The sequence below is a fragment of the Manacus candei genome, unplaced genomic scaffold (assembly GCF_025592945.1).
Source record: "Manacus candei isolate 608988 ecotype Guabito, Panama unplaced genomic scaffold, ASM2559294v1 h1tg000078l, whole genome shotgun sequence".
Lineage (NCBI taxonomy): Eukaryota > Metazoa > Chordata > Aves > Passeriformes > Pipridae > Manacus > Manacus candei.
The window spans coordinates 3,775,686-3,798,763 of NW_026138126.1; the positions used below are offsets into that span (position 1 = coordinate 3,775,686).

At 49.9% G+C, this 23,078-nt stretch overlaps 1 protein-coding gene across 7 annotated transcripts in view; it reads left to right on the top strand.

Moving 5' to 3' along the window:
- The window catches only part of PTPRS (protein tyrosine phosphatase receptor type S), a 166,838-nt gene that overhangs the window by 77,633 nt on the left and 66,127 nt on the right, over window positions 1–23,078 (top strand). For 6 of the 7 annotated variants that reach the window (XM_051810457.1, XM_051810458.1, XM_051810460.1 and 3 more), the window contains 3 exons: window positions 5,393–5,538; window positions 6,573–6,714; window positions 15,839–16,027. In XM_051810457.1, the coding sequence (XP_051666417.1) occupies window positions 5,393–5,538; window positions 6,573–6,714; window positions 15,839–16,027 (477 nt within the window). Of the gene's footprint in view, window positions 1–5,392; window positions 5,539–6,572; window positions 6,715–15,838; window positions 16,028–19,490; window positions 19,500–23,078 lie in introns of all 7 variants that reach the window. The other variant, XM_051810465.1, reaches the window with a different exon arrangement.

The window sequence follows — 23,078 nt, forward strand, 5'->3', positions numbered from 1 at the left end:
GCTCAGCACCACGGGGCTGTTTGCTGAAGGTCGAACAGGAGCGGTGAGCAAAAGGACGGCTGGGAGTGTGTGTAGGAAGACTCATAAACCGGCCAAGTGGCAGGAAAATGGCCTTCCTGCTGTGCCCTTGCTTCTGCTTCGGTTCCCGTGGCACTCTGGGGTGCAGTGGAGAGCGTGCTCCTTCTCCAGGGTGGGATAATGAGGGTTTACTCACCGGAGAAGGAGGAGCTGGAAGCGGCGCTTTGTGTGCCGGCAGGATGGGCCGCGTGGGCTTCCACGGAGCTGTCAGCGGGGACTGAGGGCTCCAAAAATGGAAGCAAAACCTTTTAAAATCCGTGTTTTGTAGCTGGCTTTCTTTTGTCTCCGTGGATTGCTGCCGCTGTGGGCGAGGGGCCCTTTCAGCCGGGCTCCCGCTGCTCTGCGCTGCGGCCAGATGGGAGAACAAGTGGCTTTGTCTTTATCTGAGGTCCATTGTTGAGGTGCTTTCCTGGGGCTGGCAGGGGGTGGTGGGAGGTGGTAAGCACAGAGGTGGGTTTTGCCATCTGAAATCGGCACCAGGTCCCTGCTGTGGGGCTGAGGGTGCAGGGAGAGAGCTGGAATGGGGGTCAGGAGGATGCAGAGGTGCAGAGGCACTTCTGCAGCCCCTGCGGGGACAGCCTGGGGCACAGAGGGACAGCATCACACACACTGGGGCAAATACACAGTGATGTGGTCAGGGACCATCCTCCAGCCTTTTCCTTGGCACCTGTGGGGCCAGACAGGTCTGTTACTGTGATGGTGGCACATCCAGGCCTGTGGGAAGTGGCTGGAAGGGGACATGTCCCTCTCCTTGTGGGAGCAGCTTTGTGCTTGGACTGCCCCACAGCTGGCAGGTGTAGCTGAGGAGGGAGCAGCAGTTTTGGGGCTGGAATGTACTGGGGTGGTGTGGAGAAAGCTGCCCCTGCCTTTGTGTGGTCTGTGAGGCTCAGTGCACCCCGACCTCCTGGTCCCTCCATAACCCTCCTGTAGTGCCACAGGAGGGACACCCTGCTCTGACCGGGCTTAGGGAAGGCAACAGAGGGACCCTGGTGCACCTTCATAACTGGCTTTTTCTTCTCCTTCCCCCTCATCCCGCTCCCATCAGCTGTCAGCTCCGATATGTGGAGCTCATTTGTGCTCCTGCCTCTCTCCCACCCCTCAAACCACCTCTGGGTTCTCCACCCCTTTCCCTGTCTTTGGCATTTGATGTCTCAGACAGGCATATGGTGGCCGGCCTGTCTCCCTCGCTGCTTGTCCATCACCCGCTATTCACCATGGCAGCCGTTCCCAAGGGACATTTGGGTTTAAAGGCTGAGATGTCCCCTCCTTTCCCCCACTCCTACAGCTTTCCAGCTTCCTTGCTGTAGAGCTGCTCAGCCTGTTGTGTCATCTGTGTATCGTTAGCAGGGAGATGTTGGGGTGGTTTTGACGTGACTGCGTTCGAAGAACTTTTCCTGCTTTGGTGTCACATGAAAGAAGGAAGGAGGGGAGGGGAGGGGAGAGGAGGCAGCAGCATCTTCCTCTTCGGTGGGGAAACTGCCTCAGTGTGCAGCCCTGGCACGTGGACTGATCCCTACCATGTGCCTGGGGGATGAGTAGAGACCCCCACTCTTTTCTTCCCAAAGTCTGCAGTAGAATCCCAAAATCCCTCACAGAAAGCATTAAAAATATCCATGTTTGGTGTGGATACCAAAAGACGTGTGTATACACTGCTCAGATTTAGGGTGCAATATTCTGCTTTAGACTTGTTTCAGATGCAGCTTTAAACTGAAAGAGAGTAGGTTTAGATTAGATATTAGGAAGAAGTTATTGCCTCTGAGGGTGGGGAGGCCCTGGCACAGGTTGTCCAGAGAAGCTGTGGCTGCCCCATCCCTGGAAGTGTCCAAAGCCAGGTTGGATGGGGCTTGGAGGAACCTGGGATAGTGGAAGGTGTCCCTGCCCATGTCAGGGGGTGGCACTGGATGGGACTGGGATTCCATGATTCTGAGCAGATGCCAGCACTGCCTGTGGTTCTCCAAGCCTGTGATTTGGGAAGTGGCACCAGCAGGAGGTTGGTTGTCTGTGTGGGGTGACAGAGGTGAGCATGGGGTCCCATCAGCTCCCAGAACATCCATTGGAGCCTCGGGGCAGGGTCAGAGCAGCTGCCAGGGGTGGCAGAGGTGAGGGCAGAGGGCACTCAGCGTGTGCTGGTGCAATTACAGGGCACAGGATGGATGAGGAATATGTGGCAGCTCTCCAGCGTGTGGCTTGCCCCGACTGTTGCTTTTGGGAAGTGCGTAGGAGGTGGGCAGGAGTGAAAGGTTCAGCTTGACTTGATGGCTTTCCATTAAGCTGTAAAGGAGGATCACAGGTACACAGCAGCCATCCGGTCTTTTCAACCTTCCCTCCGGAGACCCAGACCCCGCAGGAAGCCTCTTGTAGTAGGAAAATTCTTTTAAGCTCCAGATTTTTCCATTCCTGGCTTGATGCTGCACAAAAAATAGGTTTTACTGCTTGGCAAAGCGGAGAAAGGGGAGGAAAAGAAATCTCTGTGACCATTGGACTGGTGGAGCTTAGACTCAGCCTTTTCAAACCTGACTTGTTTTCGGCTCTCCATGCAGGAAGGTTGGTGAAGTGATACAAAATCCCCTGGACTGCGAGAATGTCGTCTGGAAACTGTGTTGCTTTGATTTTTATTTATTTATTTATTTATTTAAAACCGAGGTCCCGCATTCTTGGCAAACGAGGGGAAACACCTCAGGCCCTCTGAGTGGGCTGACAGTGTTTCACATGGCACCTTGTCCCTGCTTCTGGAGGCTTTTGAAGCCGTTTGCAGAGCTGAAGGCTCAGCTCTAAGTGTGTGTCTCCCTGCAGGCTGGACCTGGCACGGCAGAGCTGTGCGGGTCCTACGCAGCACCAAGGGATTGGTCTCAGCTTTGGATCCATCACCACCTTGGATCATCACCACCTTGGATCATCACCACCTTGCCTGTGATAGCACTGGCTCTCTCTTCCCAGAGGGTTGCTCTGAGCTCGGCGTGGGCTGGTGACAAGTTCTGCAGTGACTGGGGGTGCAGAGGTGGAGAGCGCGGGGAGGGGGGAGGAATCAAATCTGCAGCTCAGAGGCTTGGGCAATTTTAAAATCAACAATTTAGCTCTGATTTTCACCCATTTTTTCCAAGTGAGTAGTAAAATCCAATGGGTTGTTTGGTGGGGGTTTTTGTTTGGTTCCTTTTGTCTCTCGCTGTCTAACGGTGAGTCTCTCGTAGGCAGCTGGGAATTGCAGGGAGCTCAGGAAAAAACCTGTTCACAGACAGCTCAGCTTCCCCATCACCACACACTGAGGTGACACGGGACCTCAAAAAGGGATGCTGAGCAATGACTCCAAGCTCGCTGTTTTTTGGAGCACCATCCTTTTCTTCAGGATGGAAATAGAACCTTGTTTTTCTCCTCAGCTGAGCTCTCATCATGCTGCACCCATTTAAATGTATACCTGACATTAAGGTTTATTAGGGGCTTTTATTTTAGGAAATGAACTTGCATCAATAAAGTGTTCTTAAAAGCCCTGGATGTTTTTAGCTGTACCTTCAGAATTGACTTCTGCAAACTCCTCAGATATCGAGCGGAGGTGAAGAGAGGAAGGAAGTCAGGCTGTGGGCAGAGTGAGCATTTATATTTTAGCCAGAAGCAAAGTTTGGGTTTTACCTTTCTCAGATGGAAGACAGATCCCCCAGTGCCAGTTCCTCCAGTGGGACTTGCTTGATAACCTTTAGCTGTAACATTGCAAAGAAGACTCTGACCTCCAAATATAGATTTGGATATTTATAAATGCGGTGCTTTGTACACGCAGCATTCGGTGGGACGTAAACAGCTCCAGCAAATTGTATTTACCTCCAGCGTGGAAACAAATGCTTGATTGCATCACATGAGCTTGCTCAGTGCCTTTTATTTATATACTGCTGGCCATGCCAGGCAGGGAAGGGGAGAAGGCTTCCTTTTGTCTTTTGACCCCTAAAAGACCCTGGAGACTTCTCTCCAGCAACCATTTGCCCTCCTGTCAAGCCCTGTGGGAGGCCGTTTGCATCCTATTTTATAGACTCTGAGTATGTACAGATAAATACACTCATTTCAGAGTCACGTGCTCTGCTTTTCTCAAGGAAAACAGACGGCAACTTTATGATCTGAGTGATTTTATTTGAACACAGCTGTGGCCTTGTGATTTAAATATTTCAATAAATTTTAAACTAACTAGATGAGAGGAAACTGCGCAAGGAAAACAGGTTAGAGCACGGAAGGAGGATTCCCAGAGGGGAGAGGCAATACGGGCTCTGCATGAACGCTCCTGGCCTCGGCTTCCTCTCCTGAGCAGCCCCTTGACACCTTCCCTGGTCAGAAAGGCCATCCCAGCATCCTCCCATCCTTGCTGAGATGCTCAAAGGTGGTGGGACATGGGTGGAAATCAGTGGATGGGCTGAGGGAGAGGTGCTGTGGGACCAGGTGTTGTTCCTTTGGGCCTGGGCTGGCCCAAACAGCCTGTGTGTGTTCAGGCATCGCTGCACCTCGGAGCAGCTGAGGGGAGTTTGAGGAGCTCCTTCCTTCAGCAGCGTGAATTCCGTGTTTTTCTGGGCTCTCCGATGCTGGGCAGAGGGGAAGGGGAGCTGCAGGAGGGACTGCAGGCTTGGCTCTGCTCTTGGGCTTGACAGCTGGGCTGTTTTGAAGAGATCACAGCTTGGGTTTGTTGGGCTGTGTCCTCTCCCCTCTCCTGTTCCAAGGGATGACGTACCTGTGTGAATGTACCCGTGAGGGCCACGGGGAAGATTTGCAGATGAAAGCAGAGGTGCTACAAGCCAAGGAGGTTTCACATCCTAAAGCCACCAGCCTGTTTCACACCATCATCCTCAAGATCTGTTTGTGCCAAGTCCTGCTCCATCCATTTCATGGTCCTCCTCCCACCTTCTCCCCCTGCCTTGGCCATGTTACTGTAAATCTCCCCCATTCCCGGGTGTTTTGGTCCTTTTCTTGGACCTGGGGAGTGCAATTCAGTGTTTCTAGATGTTGTTTTCAGCTCTCCCAGCTTTTGGTGATTATGGTTAGATGGGCTTTGCAAGGGCAATTTCCCCTGTGCAAAACAATTTTAAAAGTCCACTTTTCAGGAGTGAAAGAGGCTTTGCAACATTGAAATCTCTTTGTAGCATCAGACCCTTAATTATTTCTTGCTGGAGCTTCTTCATTTGTAAAAAGAAGGTAAAGACTTTGTTCCTACAAGGCCAAAAGGTTTGATTTCATCTGGGATTATTAAGAATTTCGGTGACAATGTTATTATTAATTACAAATGGTGTTTATTAGAGTTTGTCTTTCCTTGTGCCAGTGATGATGTTTCTTTTTTTTCTTAAAGGTCCCCCTGTGTTCATTAAAAAACCTGTGGACCAAATTGGTGTGTCAGGAGGGGTGGCCTCCTTTGTGTGCCAAGCGACTGGAGACCCAAAGCCACGGGTCACCTGGAACAAGAAAGGGAAGAAAGTGAACTCTCAGAGGTTTGAGGTAAGAGATGTCCTTGAAATCTGTGCCTGTGTGAAGAGAGAGACTGACACAAAGCAGCCACTGCTCCTCTTTGGCCCTTCTCAGACCTGATAATAAAGGGAAATTTGGAAGGGGAGGAGTTTTAACAGCAGGAGGAGTGAAATGCAAGCTCTTGGCCATGTCAACAGCTGGGTTTGTTCCAAAGCAAGAGAGAACTTGGCTCACTTATGTTACTGGAGTTTTTCCTTTTGTTCTGTTGGTTTTTTTCCCCTTCCTGGGATATAATATAACTTCTTCCTTCCCTAAGAGACCCCAGCTAAGCTGGTGGTTCTTCATCTCTGTAAATGCACCTTTCATCCCCATCCATGGCTCAGCATTTTAATCCTGGGACAATCTGGAGTAAACATCACAGTTGTTGGCAACCAGACCCAAGCAATTGGCATTGCTTAGATAGAAATGAGGGTGGAAGAACAAGGACTGGGAGGTCATCCTGTGGAATTTGCTGTGGGACTCAGCCCTGCCAGGCAGCTGTGTGCTGAGAGGAGCTCTGTGGTGTCAGCTGCCTCTGCGGGTGGGGGAACAAGGCGGGGGTTCGTTTTTATTTTGTTTTCCTTTGCTCCATTTCCTCCTCCCTCGTCACAGTTGTGCTCTGAACACCCACCCCCCACATCACCACGGAGGCTCATCCTTTCAGAGCCCTTGAGATGCACATGGTGGGACATGTTCCCAGCGGGATCCATCACGGTGGGACCCTTCAGCTTCTCCCTTCCTCCAGCTGGGTGGGAAGGCTGGTAAAAAATGCGGGGCCAAGGCACAGAGTCCTCCTGTTTCTAGTTTGGTGGGTCAGTTTGACTGACCCACAGGGTTTGACTGTGACAGTTCTGTCACCTGGAGGTCAGGGCAGAGCCAAGCTGACCATGTTGCTTCCGTGTAAGGATTGTGGGGCAGCTGCTGGCGTGTGTTTGGAGGTGTGTGTGTCTCCTTAGAAGCAGGAATTCACCTTCTGCTTGCAACCCAAGGAGACTTACTCTGTGTGTGTCTCTCTTCTCCCCCAGACAATTGAATTTGATGAAAGTGCAGGTGCTGTTTTGAGGATCCAGCCCCTCCGGACTCCCCGGGATGAGAACATTTACGAGTGTGTTGCTCAGAACCCTCATGGGGAGGTCACTGTCCATGCCAAGCTCACCGTCCTCCGAGGTAAGGAGCACCCTGCCTGCCCTGTGCCAGGGTCACAGTGGGACCCTTCAACCTCTTCCTTCCTCCAGCTGGGTGGGAAGGCTGTTAAAAAATGCGTGGCCAAGGCACAAAGTCCTCCTGTTTCTGGTTTGCTCTGACCTGTCAGATCTGTTTGCTGTTCTTACCCTGGAGAGATGTAAAATTGCTGTGTAAGAAACAAAGCTGAAACTGGACCACTTCAGGAGGTTTGACTGGATAATGTATTAAGGTTCCTTCCAACCTGAATTATCCTGTGACTCCTGTGATCTTCCCTCCCCTCCAAAAATTCCTTCCCCAGGTTTAGGAGCAGCACCAGAAACTCCTCATTATTCTCCTCAGAAATGTGGCACCAAGAAAACCTTTTAACCTTTTCTTAACCCCATGGGCTGGGGTTAAGATGATGTTTCATCTGCATGGGCTTTCACACAGTTGTTAGCAATGGCAGCCTCTTTTTCTTGTGCTAGATTCCTTCTGGGCATCTTTCCTCTTTCCAGAGGTCTTTTGCTCCATGCACTCTCTGAGAAAACAGTTCCCCCTCTCCATTTTGTTCTGATTCTTTTTTCCACTTGTCCCCATTACAGAGGATGTTTACATGGATGCCTCCTTCATGTCATCTGTTTGAAATATGCTCCCTGAACTGGTTGTGGGGGAGGGAACAATATGCTGTTGCTCTGGATGCCTCTGGATGTTTGCTGTTATTACCCTGGAGATCCCTAAAATCCCTGTGTGAAGGGCTGAGCGAGGTTGGGTGCTAAAACTGACCCATTTTAGGGTTTAGAACACCCATCAGTGATGTTTTCTGTTCAAAGCACAGGTGGTCCTGGCAGGGAGGGGGTGGTGGATAACTGCCTGAGAGCTCCCAGAGGAGTTTAGCTCGGGAGCATTGGCTATGGATGAAGTCATGGGCTTTTTAGTAGGGACACCGGCAGTGAGAGCCTTTCTTTCTGCAGTGAGCACATCTAACAACAAATTTAGGAGCTCCAGGCAGTGTGTGACCCTCAGGCCAAGTGGTAGCTCTGCCTGTGGGGCCATTGCTTTTTCTTCAGCAATTTCAGTGTTCATCTTAAATCCTTTTGTTTGAACAGGCAGCGAGCATGTCCTTAATACTGCAGAGTGAAACTGGTGTGCAAATCCCAAATGTAGAGCAGGAAGCAGAGACCAGACATGAGGGCCACATGGCAAAGCCCTCGGCCTCCCCTCAGAGCAGGGAATATCCCTTCTGCTGCCCTCCTGGCAGGCTCTGTGCTGTCAGGATGCTGCTGCCTTGGAGGTGGGCCCATGGTCCACTCATGCCTGACAGATTTGTGTAGGTGCACTCAGATCTCAGTGCAGCTCCTCTGCCTGCCGTGGCATTTAACCTTCTGTTAGAGAAATGTGGTGGGATGGATCTGTCAAGAGCTTGGAATGGCACAGGATGACAGGAGTGTGTTAACTGTGGTTATCCCAGAGGGCTGGGAGCCTTATTCCTCACACTTATTCCCATATATATTCCCTGGGAGCTGTGACAGTTTGGGAGAAGTGCCCCTGCAGTCAAATTCAAAGTTTGTACCCCTCAAATGTAGCTACAAGCAGTGTCCAGGGAAGGTTCTCCTCCAGCTGCTGCCCTCACCGATCCCCTGGATTCTCACAGTGGTTTTAAGGCTCTCTCCACCAAAAGCAAGCTGCAGTGTATGGAATCATAGAATCATTAAGGTTGGAAAAAGCCTCCAAGATCATCAAGTCCACCCTGTGCCCCATCCCCACCTTGCCACCCAGCCCAGAGCACTGAGTGCCACATCCAGTCATTCCTTGGACACCTCCAGGGATGGGGACTCCAAACCTCCCTGGGCAGCCCCTTCCAATGTTTACCAACCCTTTCTGTGGAGAAATTCTTCCTGATGTCCAACCTGTCCCTCCCCTGGCACAACATGAGGCCATTTCCTGGTCTTGTTACATGGGAGAAGAGACCAACCCTCACCTGGCCACAGCCCCCTGTCAGGGAATTGTGGAGAGCAAAATGGGAATGCTGAGCTGAGCTCAGGGACTGTCCTTAGGGACCAGGGCTCTTTGTACGTGTCTTTGTGCAGCTCTTCCTTCTGGGATCAGCATCATCCATTTGTCAGCCAGGGGGACAGATGACAACACAGGGGCTGCATCTTCCCACTGCCTGATTAATTCCAGCCTTTGCTGATCCCACCAGGACATTCTGACTGTGTGCTGTGCTCTCACAAGCTCTCCTGTTCTGTTTGGGGTCTCTGTTTCTGACTGTCCTGCAGCAGTGAGGGTACCCATCCGTGGAACTTGAGGGAGCAGGAATTAACTTCAGGATGGGCTGAGATAGTGTTGAAGAGCATCAAGGAAGCAGATTTTATAGCAGACCCTCCCCTTCCCTGCTCAGCTGGAGTTATTCCATCCTTAATCGTTCCTCAGCTTTCACACAGCTCCTCTTTATCCGCATTTTTAAGTGCTGGGAGAGTTTAAAGCACCAAGCCCAAATGCACTGATCTCCACAATGACAAAGTGAGCATGCTGGCAGCCAGGCCTCTCCTTCCCCTCCCCTCTTCTGCACTCACCCACTCTCCTGTTTGTCTTTTCTCTCTTTCCCTGCACGGCCCCCTCCTCCTCTCTGTCTCTTCTCTCACTTGCAGAACTGATGCTGAGCACAGAGAGGGGGCTGCTCCACGGCTGCTCCACAGCCTGGAGATGGATGGGAGCTGTCATTTGCAGAACCTGGTACCTTGGCACACTCTGGAGTACAGAAACCTGGGCCCCAGCTGCTGCAAACTGCACGAGGGGCTTTGGAGTAGCTCTGCAGCCCGGTGTGTGTGTGCTGTAATCAGACAGATGTGTCTGTACCTTTGTGCGGGAGCATTAGAGGGTTTCCTCAGCACCAGGGCGGTCCCATGAACGGAAAATAACGCAGAAAATATTTTCTCTATTCAGAATAGAAAATGAAACGTTCTTCCTTACTAGATGCAGCTGCTGAAGGGATTGGGAGTAAACCCATTTTTGCTTATCCACGTGATTACTCCTGGATCAGACCCTGCTAGAAACCCGTGTGCCTTCACTTAAAAACAGGAAACTGCAGGAGAGGAAACCTTTGGGAGCTTCTGAGAAGCAAAGCTGTGATGGACAGCATTCAACTCACACAGAGTCCCTTCACACCAGCTCTGCCGGCTTGTTTGTCCTTCCTACTCTGCTTCTCCAGGGATCCCAGTTTGGTAGGGCTGTGGAGACTGGCTGTTCTTTCCACAGCTGGCTAGACATAGTGCCTGCAAACCTGACTCCTGCAGAGCTCGAAGAAAAAGAAAGACTGGTTTTGGGAAGCATTTTCCAGTTGTTGTTGACTCCAGCTGCTGTTATTTTTCGTTATAACTTGGACAGGAAGGAAGGTCATTGGCACAGACACCCCAGCTCTCAGTTGATGGGGTTTCTCTAAGCTCCCCACTCCCAGGAAAGACATTTGTATCTGTATCTGTGTGTCCTGGGATAGATACAGACACAGAGAGGTTGTGGACTCCCCACCCCTGGAAGTGTTCGGGTTGGGTGTGGTTTGGAGCAACCTGGGATAGTGGAAGGTGTCCCTGCTCACGGCAGGGGGTGGAATGAGATGAGCTTTAAGATCCCTCCCAACCTAAACCAGTCTGTGATTCTATCTGTATCTATCTGTGTCTACATTTATATCATCTTTATCCATAGATCCATATCACGATGATTATTATTACTTCCTGTATACAGATTATACTTTCCCTCCAATTCTTTAGTAGCCTGTGGGAGCTGGTAGAGTTCTGTGGAGGTTACCCTTGTGAGCTGTTAGGAAATGCAATATGTTCCCATAAAAACCAGTGATTAGTCCAGTTCAGTGTCACGGAACAGGATTTACCATGCCCTGATCCATCGCTCACTCCGTGCTGGCCAGTGCCTGCTGTTCCTGAGGGCTCTGCACTCTGGAAAACTGAGGAGAACAGGCTGTTAGACATGTCAGGGCTGCTGGAGTATGATTGAGGCTGCTATGGACAGACTTTCAGACCTGCTTCTTCTAGTGATTCCCTCTTGATTTTGTTTTAGGAGGTATTCAGACATTTCACTACCAATTGCAGCCTGAAACATCCCTCACACATTCCTCCTCCAAGAACACATCTGGTGTGGGCATGTACAAAGTTCTAGCAAGATCCCTGCTGTTCTGTTGGTTTCTGTGTAATTGTTGGCTTTAAATCAGCCAAAGGTAAACAACAAGCAGCTCTGGATGCTCAGCAGAGAACAGCGAGTCCCAGGGGAGCGCATGGGAGAGGGAAGCTGCCCCCTCTGAAATGTTACCTTGCCATTTGGAAAATTCCTGGCAGTCTTTCTTCAAACTTGACTTGTTTTGCTTTTCTTGTAGTGACCTGAAAATTGGACAACGTTGACAGCAGATTAGTTCTGTAGCTTATGAATAACATCAAAGTAATTTTAACTCAGATGCCTGTAGAAGGAGGGCACGTAGGGACACATTAGGGAATACAGGCATTACCTGCACTATTTTGGAGTCCAACACACATATCTAAGTGTGTATTTATTGCCTGTAAGCCTGCAATTCTTTAATAACATTGTTAGGCTATTACTGTTTTCATAGTAAACCTTTCAGCTCAAAAGAAATGGAGTCAACAGAGCGTGTTAGTGAGACTCCTCCCTGCATTAGAGTTGTCTGACTGGGAAATAACAGGTACTTGAGGCACAGGTACAGACACATGGGTGGAAATAACTTGTTGATGTAGTTTCACAAGGTGTATTGTGCCAGGATACTTGTTGGAGAGAGGACAGCTGTAGCTGTTCATAAACTTAATGGCAAGAACAGCGATAAGTTCAGGAATGCTGGCTTTTGATCCTCATTCTGCTTAAACGTCGTGTCACTCGAGCTGCTTTGTCTCTGTGTTCCTGCTTTTCCACCCTGAATGAGGACAGTCAACTGTGTAGAGACCATCCAGCATCCAGATCTCCAGAGGAGAGGGAAAAATCCCTCCTCCTCTTCCCTTCAGAGCATCCTCATGGCTTTCTGCACCGAGTCCATGGCACATCTGTACAGGCTCACACCCTCCTTCTCCTCTAAATTATTAACCAGCCGTGCACACCCTGCGGGGGAAAAGAGCGGCAGCAACACCCGCTTTATCTTTCTTTATCATCCTCTTTTCCAGCACAGCTAATTAGCTAAACCCAGAGCTGCCACCTTCCAGAGTGACAAGGAGACAGGGAGCACCCCTGTCCCCTCGCTGGGCTTCTTTGTGTGCCCGGGTTGGATCCTCCAGCACGGAGCGTGTCCTCGGGTAGGATTTATTATAAATGAGAGCTGAAGTGCTCTTTCCCTGCCTCTCTCCATCCCTCCTCCCCTATCCTTTCTCACTCTACTTTGCTCAGTGGCCTTGAGGTGATTCACCAGCTTTGGGAGGGTTTAAACTGCTCGGTCCAAGCTCAGGTGTGAACGAGGTGTTGGGATGCTCCATTTATGTGGCAACTGCAACACAGGGAAGTGTTTGCCTGCATAAACCAGCACAATTTCCAGCAGCAGCAGCAGCTGCCCAGATGTGCCCTTGAAGCATCTCCAGCTTGTGTCTGGTTCTTTTGTTCCTGCAGTTGCCTGAGCTGCTTTCAGAAAGAGAATTCACAACCCAAACCGTTCCTTATTTATTCGGGAACAGGCTTGGGGTGGTGTTTGGGGATTGATGGGGAGGGTGGCAGGGCTTGTGTGTGCATGTCTTGTGGGGATTGTGCTGAGGTTGTAATTGCATTATTACAGGGAATCCAGTTGTTAGGGGATGGAGGCAGTTTCACTTCCCTGACAGGAAGGAAATCAGAGCACTTGAATCAGAGCAGTGTGTGATGTTCAGAGATGATCTGATCCTCAAATCTGATCACGCCTCTAGTCGCAGTTGTTTTAATTAAACTCAGAGGAATTCTGCACATTGTGCTGCGAGATTAACATTTTTGTTTAATTAGAAACACTCAGTGATAATAGTTGTACCAGGCCTCCCCCAACACACACACATGTGCAAACACAAACACACACACACACACACACCCTGCCAGGCAGAGGGTTATTCTCTCTGTGGATTAATTGGTTCATGGAAGGAAGGGGCTGGGGTTGGAGGCAGGTGGAGCAGCATCACCAGGGAGCAGGATAAAAGCAGTGATCAATAATGATGTCATCTGCAGCCAATGCGGCAGCAGCTCCTCACCGCTCAGCACGGCTGGGGAAGGAGCAGGAGGGAAGGGAAGAAGATGTTAAAAGCCTGGCTGAAAGCTGTGCAGAGGCACAGCAATTCCCTGGGCCCCCCTGTCCTGAGCTCACTCCTGGGGAGGCTGGGGGTTTGCAGCACAGGAGGTTTGGAGAGTCCTGCAGTGCCCGAGCACAGCCTGGTGAGCTCAGAGGGCTGGTTCAGTCTCTGGTTAAAGGTGTGTGTGTGTGCACAGTTCAAATTTAGGATGCAATGTTGTGCTTTAGAGGTGCTTCAGGTGCACCAAAATGGCTTGAAACTGAAAAATGGCTTTAAACTGACAGAAGGCAGGTTTAGATTAGATATTAGGAAGAAGTTGCTGCCTCTGTGGGTGGTGAGGCCCTGGCACAGGTTGCCCAGAGAAACTGTGGCTGCCCCATCCCTGGAAGTGTCCAAGGCCAGGTTGGACAGGGCTTGGAGCAACCTGAGATAGTGGAAGGTGTCCCTGGCAGGGGGTGAAATGGGATGAGTTTTAAGGCCCTTCCCCACCCAAACCATGTGATTCTGTTTCTCGATGAAATGACACCCTTATACAAGTGTTTGTCCATCCTGGGAGATCTGCATTACTGGAGCAGTTCTAATGGGATGTGCTTCTGTTTGTGGTCAGATTCCTGTGCTCCATGAGGAGAGGTGTGGTTAATACACTTCACTCTCCAGTGAGTCACAATAGATCCTTTATAACTCTCTAACAATGGTCAGAGGCAGGAAACAATGCACATTTTTAAACACACAATTGAGGCATTTATCCTTTTTTTTTTTCCCCTGCAGTAGCTGTGAGCTGCTAATAATGGAGCTGGACAGAGTTTCTTGGCCTCAGGTATCAGAGCATCACACACACCTTTAGCTCTGCCTTCAAGATTTCATAGATTTTTAGAAGCTGAGTGTGAGGCACAGCAGTGTGGACCAGCTCTTGCCCAAATCACATGTGTTTGGAGCTCACACAGAGCTGGGATCTGGTGATTCTGCTTCTCTTACAGGATGGAGCTCTGAGCACCCTGGTCTAGTGGGAGGTGTCCCTCACAGTAGGGAGCTGGGATTAGATGATCTTTATGGTCCCTTCCAGTCCAAGCCATTCTGATTCTGTCAAAATGCCCCCACCATGGCAAGGCCACTCTTGTCCCACTGTCTCTGGGTTCAGCCACATGTAGTTTGGCTCCACTCTGGGTTCAGCCACATGTAATTTGGCTCCATTCCTCCTGATCCATCATGTGCCAGCCTTAGGAAATGAGCTCTTGGTGTGTTGGCAGTTAGCAGGGTGGCTCCCAACCAAGGCCAGGGGCTCCAACCCCATCTTGGTGCTGCTGTGAGACCTCCCACCGGTTTCAGTGGGGAGCTGGTTGTGATGTATGTTGCCTTTTTAAAAAATCCCACCATTTTTAAATCCTCTGTATTTCCCTTCTGTTCCCTCACCTGCTTTGAGATGGATTCAATGCCACAGACTCCCGAGGCTGTGATTCCTTGACACGGCTCATTTGAGATGATGGAAAATCCCTCTCAAGTCTCACCCTGGTTCTGGCATCCTCCTTCCAAGCTGCCCTCCCCTAAACACTCACTTTCTAGGGGGAAAAATGGCATGTTCCAGAGCTGTATCAGCCAGCATAAGACAGATTTTTTCCATTCCACAGGAGTTAAGAAGTGGTGACAAATATTACAGGGGAAGCACTGGGGTTTTGTACGAGTTACCACAAATTAGTCACCGTTGGTCAGGATTGCCCTCCTCACCCTCATTAGGGAAGGCAAAGGCAGGGTTGAGAGAAGCAGGAAGCTCAGTTGAAGCTCAGTTGAGCCTCTCTGCTGGGTGCTGGTGCCACGTCCCTCTCCTGGGAGGGCAGCAGCACTTGGAATTAATAAATGTAGAAATCACACCCTGGCTGACAGCACTTGGCGGATTGTTGTTACGTGTGTCCCCTCTGGTCACTGCAGCTGGATGAGATTTTCCTCTCCTTTCTCTCCCAGTCCCACTGTGTCTTTGACAGCCCTTTCCACGTGGGTTCTTTCATTATTTCTCCTGTGTAGTTTGTTTTGTGCTGTGAGGTTTGGAGGGAGAAGGTGAACCCTTTCCTTTTAACTGTGACTGTACAGACTGTTCTCTGCAGTGCAGGGAGCTTTGCCACCCCTGTGCACAATTCTGCTGTAAAAACCAGTTAAATGCCAGTCACTGACCTGACAGAGAGAGCTTCACCTGGAGGAACTTTGACACGATGACTCGAACATAAATCCTGTGAGGAGCAGCTGAGGGAGCTGGGGGGACTCAGCCTGGAAAAAGGAGGCTTTTAGGGGGGGACCTTCTCACTCTCTGCAACTCCCTGACAGGAGGGTGCAACCAGGGGTGAGTCAGGCTCTGTCCCAGGGAACAAGGGACAGGATGAGGGGAAATGGCCTCAAGTTGTTCCAAGTTGTTCAAGTTGGATATTAGGAACATTTCTTCACTGAAAGAGTGGTTAAATATTGGAAGGGGCTGCCCAGGGCAGTGGTGGAGTCCCCATCCCTGGAAGTGTTCAACAAATGAGTTAACATGGCACCTGAGGACATGGTTTAATGGGCAGGTGGGACTCGGTCAAAGGTTGGACCTGGTGATCCTGGAGGTCTTTTCCATCCTTAGTGATCCTATGACTCCATACTCCTGTGCCCCAAAGGGTTTTAAAAATGGCATTTAAGTGTGGGATCTTCTTGTGGGAGGTTAGATAATCACATAAAATGGACAAGCTGCTACATTTTACTGTATCGTGTTTTCACAACCCATGTATGGACCACTTACTGTTTTAACTTGCCTGGCCCAGGGCAGCAAGTCTGCCTGATGCTTTCCTTGGTGCATTTTAACAGCTCCATTTCCTGCCCTGGTCCCTGTTTAACCCTCTCCCTTCGTTGTCCACCTCCAGAGGACCAGTTGCCTCCCGGCTTCCCGAACATTGACATGGGGCCCCAGCTGAAGGTGGTGGAGCGGACCCGGACGGCCACGATGCTCTGTGCAGCCAGTGGGAACCCCGACCCGGAGATCACCTGGTTCAAAGATTTCCTGCCCGTCGACCCCAGCGCCAGCAACGGGAGAATAAAACAGCTGAGATCAGGTAAGGCCTGGCTGTGAGACTGGAGGAGTTGAGACCAAGAGGTTTCTGAAGCACAGGAGAGGCCTGACAGGCACAGGCCCCACTGCTGTGGATGGGACCGTTCACTCTTTTTTGTTGTTTTGGGACTCATGTCTTGCACATCCTTTCCACTTGGAGCCCTCCTGGCCTTCCCCACCTCCCAGCTGACATGAAGGGAAGCTGGTGCCCATCCAGAGGGCACTGTAACTATGATCCCTGGATCTTGGTGCTCTTGGAGCTCAGGGGAAACTGGGGCCTGGATGGGAGCTGAGGGTTTGCTCCTCAGCCCAAGAACTGGGCAAGGAAGAAAGAACCACTGTGGAGACATGGCTTTTTAGGCCACACACACCTGGTGTAGAGCCCATGGCTCAGGCAGCCTCTTGCTGTCAAGACATGATGGTGTCAGTGGAGCCTCTCCAAGCTGGTGTTGAAGAACAGCTCTTGCAGGATCTCTCCAGTGTCACATCCCTGCAGCCATCGCTGTGGAGCCGTTGGGAATGTTCCGGAGTGACCCCTCAGCGCTCGGTGGAGTCCATCCCCACCAACAGATGTACCCCAGCTCTGTGGCTCTTGTCAGTTTTCCATCTTTCCCCATCTGCTTGTCCATCTGTCTCTCCTGTTTGTTTTATGTTTGCTGTTTTGTGTGTGTGTGTGTGTGTGTGTAGCAACGTGACATCTCTTAATATTCACGTTTCGGGAGCTGTTTTTATACTTGTTAAATCTGCCAGTTTTGCTGGGTGAGAGCGTGCAAGGAGGGCATAGGTGGATTTATTTTTGAGTACTACTGATAAAACACTCCCATTGAGAGCTGCAAAAATGAAGCAAGCTTTGGAAGTTTTACCTCTTGACAAAAACTAACCCAGAAAATAATCCTTTTCACATACTGCTTGGACCGACTGCTTAGACCCAGCCTAAAGAAAACATGTCCAAGGCTGGACCTAGCAAAGACCAGCATCACTTCAGCTGCTCAGAAGATTTCTTTGGCCAAGAGAGATGGAGCATTTTTAGGTCTTTTTTTGGCAAAAAAAGGCATTGTTGTAGGCAAAGGGAAAGCAGAGGCTTCAGTGAAGCCACTGGGGTTGCTTTGTTTGTATTAGACCTTTTACAAGGTGTCCAGTTGAGTAATAACCAAGTGCTTCTGCCCAGATCTCTGCTGGCTCTGGAAAAATCAGTTTTGACTATGTCCTGCTGCATCTGAATATCAGAGCATGGAACCACCAGGCTTTTGTCTTGCCCTTTTTGGCAATGACTACTAAAAATATAGATTTTTAGTTCATTGGGCCACCAGTGAAAAAGCTTCAGCATAGCTCCAGTTTAATGCAGCTTTTACACACCTGCATAAATGCTCCTTATTCAGTGAAGCAAAGTTACAAGGAGATCCTTAAACTGCTTTGTGGAATTAGAATGGCTTGTTGAATCACACGAACGCAGATGAGATTGACCTCCCTGTTTTATCATAACAGCTGAGGCAACTGCAAATAAAAAAAATCACTCAGCATAAATAATGAGAGGTAAACTAGAATTATATCATGCTCTGTGACCGTGAACTGAAGTGTGAGTAATGCACAGGCAGATTATTTTTAATACATTCATCATCTTGCTAGAATGCCTTCGGATTTGATCTGGTGTTTTCCTCAGAGCCACCTGAGTGCTGCGTTTTTATTCCAGTGAATTGCTTGGCCTCAGAGTGAACCCTTGGCCCTTCTGATAAATCAGAAGATACCTGCTGAGATTTAATCTCATTTACAGCTGCTTTCAATTAGAAAACTGGTGAAACCCTGAAGCATCCCTGTTGCCCTTCGGGGCAGGAACCTGTTGCCTGTGTGGCAGGGAGTGCAGGTCCCTGGGCAGTCGGGGCTTCCCAGTTCTCCAGTTTCTGCTTTCATGGGCTTTGAAAACTTGCATGTTCTGCAAGGAAAGGCCTGTGAAAGTGCAAAATATGAACATTAGGGTCATCTGTACTGTGCCAGCACTTTGGCCTGTGGAAAAGGATTCTTTAACACCATGGCAGAGCAGATTCAGGCATGGATTTGTGACCGGAATTCGAGGTGATGCCTGTTTGAGCTGCTAAAGTCAGAATTTAATTGTAGTACATTTATCTTTCCAGAAAACAAACTTTGCTGCCAGAAGTGTGGCACTAGCACACAGCAGGGCATTGGATGCTCCAGGACACTGCTAATAAGCTTCAGTGTCTTTCACCCACAGGTCACCAGTGGGACTCCAGCCAACCTTGGGGTTACCAGTTACACCCAGCTGAGGGTGTTTGAGGGGCCCTCTGGGAACAGGGGTGCAGGGAGGGGCAGTGACCCTGCTGCTAAATCACAGCTTCATCACTGCACTTTGTGCTAACAGATCTAGGAAGATTTAGGAAGAAATTCTCCCATCTGAGAGTGGTGAGGCCCTGGCACAGGTTGCCCAGAGAAGCTGTGGCTGGAATTGTCCAAGGCCAGGTTGGACAGGGCTTGGAGCAACCTGGGCTAGTGGAAGGTGTCCCTGCCCGTGGCAGGGGGTGGAACTGGATGGGTTTAAGGTCCCTTCCAACCCAAACCATTCTGGGGTTTAGTGACTGTGCTGTCCCCAAACATGTGCCTGTGTTGCTCCCTGATGGAGTCTGGGACAGGCTGAGGGAGCAGCAGGGCAGGACAGTCCCAGATTCCACCCTGGAGATGAAGTCATCAGGATGGCAGCCGTGCTGCTGCAGTACAGAGGGTGCTAAGAACTGGATTTTTATCGATATATGAGTTAGTGGTAAACATGCAAATGAATTCATTAAAAGGAACAAGTGAAATGTCATACAGGGAACTCTGCGAAATCAGGAACCGTGTCCAGATTTGGTTCTCATTTATATTAAATCTGAATGTTTGGCTGCCAATATAAACAGGCCCCTGAGACCACAGTCATTATATTCCCATCATCCTGGGGACCCATTCGTGACATGGGTCTTCAATCTAATCAAGAAACAGGTGATATATCATTAAGCATAGTGGCTTTTCTCTGGTATTTCTGCTCCCCCTTTTCATCTCCAGATAAACTTCCCAACCAGCTGGAAACCTTTTAATGCTTGGGGCTTTGGCTGAGTGAAAAGCTGAATTGTCAGGAGGAGGAGAATGGGAAGAAGCTCTGTCCGGGCTCCTGCTTCCCTTAGACAATGTGAACATCTCAGCCTTAGAGACCTGGGTTGTACACGAGTTTAAGTGGTCTTGGAAAATGGATATTTCTGCTTATCTCGGGACATTTAAAGCAGGAGGCAGAGCCAATGTCCTCTGCTCAGCCATGCCATCTAGGGGGGACACTGGAGGCAGCCTCCAGCCACCTTCCTCACCACAGAAATACTAAAACCTTTTGTGTCTTGTGTGTGTCTTCTGTTTTCTAAATAACTGGCTATAACAAGCTTTTCTTTTCTTTTTTTTTTGTTTTTGTTTTTCACCTTTTTTTTAACATTCAGAGACCTTTGGTAAGTTTGTTCAATTAAAAAAAAAATTAAAAGTCGAACCAAAAAACCCCAAACCTGCTAATGTGCAGATTTGTAACCCTTGCCCTTTAAACTAATTCCTTTGTAACAGCTTCTTGAGAGGCATGCTCTGCATTTCTTCTACTAACTCCTTTCAGTAGGGATGTTCTGCCCTCTAAATTAATTTCTGCAGGGGTATTGCAGGCTACCAAAAAAAAAGAATAGTAATAACAATTCCAATTAATTTATCTGTATAAAGAGATAACAACTAAATATAAACCTCCTAACATTGGATAGATTTTTTTTTTTTTTGGTCTCTTAGCAACAGTTGTCCTGGAATTCCCCAATTACACAATAGCTTGTACCCTGGAACTGTGATAATTGTGTTCACACCTGCAGGAGGTCTTGGAGTTCCACATCTAACGGGGTTATTGGCATTTTTCAGGAGGGAGACGTGGGGGTGCAGCATTTCCAAATTGAAGCTGTAAATCACAGGTCGGTGGGGAAGGGTTGAGGATAAGAAGAACCCCCCAAACACACACCCCTTTTTTGCCCCTCTGGATCATCTCCATCCCCAGAGAGGGCAGGAGCCTGTCTGCAGAGCTCACGTCACGTTCCCTGCGTGTGCCAAGTCCCCTTTTGTTCCTGGAGCCGTAGGAATTGCAGCTGTCAGCCCGGATCCGGCGCTTTCCGACTGCAGGAGCCCCTTGATGATTTGCCTGCTTGTTTGGAGCAGAAAGCTGCGTCCAGCCCTGGGGAGAGCAGCTCAGCACACACATGTTCCCACACGTGGCCCTGACAGAAGGTGGGGATGTGTTTTCTGTCATTGCCATGGCAATGGTGACTGTCCTCCTCTCCCTCTTTTCAAGGCTCGGAGAATCCGGAGGCAGCACAGCATGTGGGAAATCAGAGGGGGGGGTGGTGGAGGGCAGACCCCTGTCCTCTGTCACAGAGGGGGACACCTGCACGGGGAATTCTGCCTGGCACCATCTTGGGCATTTATAATCCAGAGACAAGGCCTTTAAGCTGCCTTTTGCCTCTGCTGCTAAACCCTGGGCTGGCCATCTGGGCTCAGGCAGCCTCAAAATTTGCCCTAAATAGGCAGATCTGCAGATCCTGGGAGGCTGGGGAAGGCAGTATGAATAGTTTGCACGTGGCATCTCAGAACCAGCTTTTCCCTTGGAAAATCAGCATCCAGTGTGAGCTGTTCCTCCTTTAGTTCTCCTGCAGAGCTGGTGCCTTTGCTCTGCCCTGGACACTGGGCAGCCTCAGGCAGTCCCTGGTGCTCACCAGGCAAGTCAGGTATTGAGCACAGGGGCCTCCCCTCCCACCCCCACGACCCCGTTTCAAACCTTACAGGACCTGTCAGAGCTCCTCAGAATAATTAATCGAGTTCACACCCTCTTCCAGCACCGTTCCTGCTGCCCCTGTGTTGAACATGACGCTGGTTAGATGTGAAACTCCAACGCTGAAAATCTACCATCTGTGTGTGGGCCACCACCCAAACTGCTGCTCTTGCCGTGCGAGTTAACTGAGCTCATTCTGACTGAATCTCTGTGTCCCTCCCACCTCCAATCCCTGGTGTGGGGCATCTTCCTAAACCTCTTTTGCTCCTCACCTGTGTGCCAGAGTTAGACCTGGAAAGCCCGAGGTGCAGTTGCCTGGCTCACCTTGCTCTCCCAGAGCACTGTCTCCAGGACAGTCTGTCTCCAGGAGCTGCTGACAGCCCATTTCCAGGGGCAGTGCTGATGCTCAGAGGGAGCAGGGAATGACTAACCTGCAGTGGCACAAGAAGGTAACACTGCTGTTGTGTCTGTGCTTGCACAGCTCTAACTTCCAGCATGTTTCTCCTGTCAATTAGAGGGAACTTTTCAGGAAACTGCCAGGCTTAGCCAAGGCCAAAGAAGCTTTCGAGTCGTGGGTGATGTTGGGGTCTCTTCCCCTCCTCTACCCTCTTCCCATTAGCCCTGTTCCATATTGGTGCCACAGATGGCAGATTTTCACTCCAGTTTTGAGACAGAAGGATGTATCAGAGGCTGTTTTTATTTCCACTGAACTCAACTATAACCCTTTGCTGCTTTCTCTCTCTCTCTCTCTCTCTCTTGCTTTTTAAACCTCCCTGCCACCTCCTGGGTGGGGATCTACCCAAGTCCTTGCTCTCCCACCTCTTCCAAGCGCTGTCTCTCCAACCTCTGTCCTGAGAGCTAACCAACCTGCTTCATTAACCTTAGCTAGTTCCTAACCCTAACTAGATGCTAACTTTTCTCTAGCCAATGACCTAACCTCTTAACTAGAAGCTGAGTCTAACTAGAGTCTAATCCCTAACACTAGAATGCCTCTCTTCCCTCAGCTCCTCTGAAAAATAAAGATGAACTGTAATCAATATCTCTCTATTTTTACCTTCTATCCTGAGAATGGAGGATTGAACCGCAGCAGAAGGATGAGCAGGGCTGAAGGATAAGGAGGGAAGGGGTTTTTTTTGGTGGTTAAGGCAGAAGATTGGCACGGAGGAGGTTTTGACTCCTGTTCTTGCCTCTGCCACAGACTTCCCTCCGTGACCTTGGGCAAGTTGCTTCACCTCTACCTCATTTTCCCCGTATGTAAAGAGGGGTAATAACTCTACTGTACCTCGGTGGGGGAGAGGAGAGAGGGAGAGGCTGATATTTGTCATTGAATGTGCTCCACAGCCCTGGCTGGGAGGTGCTGCAGGGTGGCAGCAGTGTCACCCATTGCAGAGGAGCTCTTGCATTTCTCCCCAGGGAGAGGCAACACTTGGCATTGCGGGATCTGCCCCGTTCTCAGGATTGGGGTAAAAACCCACCAACTAAACCCCCTTCTTTGATAAGCTGTGTGACACTTCTGAATGCCCCCGTGAGCAAAAGGACCTGCCGTGTTTTCAAAGGAAGATGGTTTGGTTGCAACCTCAGGAGGTCAGATGGGGGGGACAGTGATTTTTGCCCCTGACTGTGGCCTGGTTCACCCACCACAGCATCACTCCCTCTCACCTGGGAGACCTGAACACTTGGGTTGGGCTCTTAGACACAGCAGGAGGGGGTTGGAATAAAATAACCCAAGGAAGATGCAGTCAGCAGGCAAGTATAGCAGGACTGCTCTCTCCATACAGCCCCCCCCTCACTGGCATTAGGGGTCCCAGAGCAGCTGCAGGAGGTCCCCAGGTAGCCCTGTACCTGTGCAGCAGCCTGGTCTTCAGTGCACAGCACCTGCCTTCAGTCCCTGTGCAGAGCTGTGAAGGATGACTGAAGGTCCTGAGCAGGACATGTACTGAATTCCTTGCACATCTGTGCCAATAACTAAAGTTTGGGACTGGGAATTTGCTAGCAAAGGTGGGATCAAACCTGCAGTTTAATGTGATGCAAGGTATTGGATGTCCCTCTCCCTGTCTGGGCTAACAGGGCCATAATGCCAGCCCTTTTTTTCCCAGGAGTGATGAAGGTAAATGCAGGTCCATCACATGTTCTGCAAGTAGCAAACAGTAATGTTAGCTGAGAGCCTGAAGATTATCTTTGCATTCTTAGCAACAAAATGGAGCCAGTTTTAAGACTTTCCAAGCCAGGTGCCACA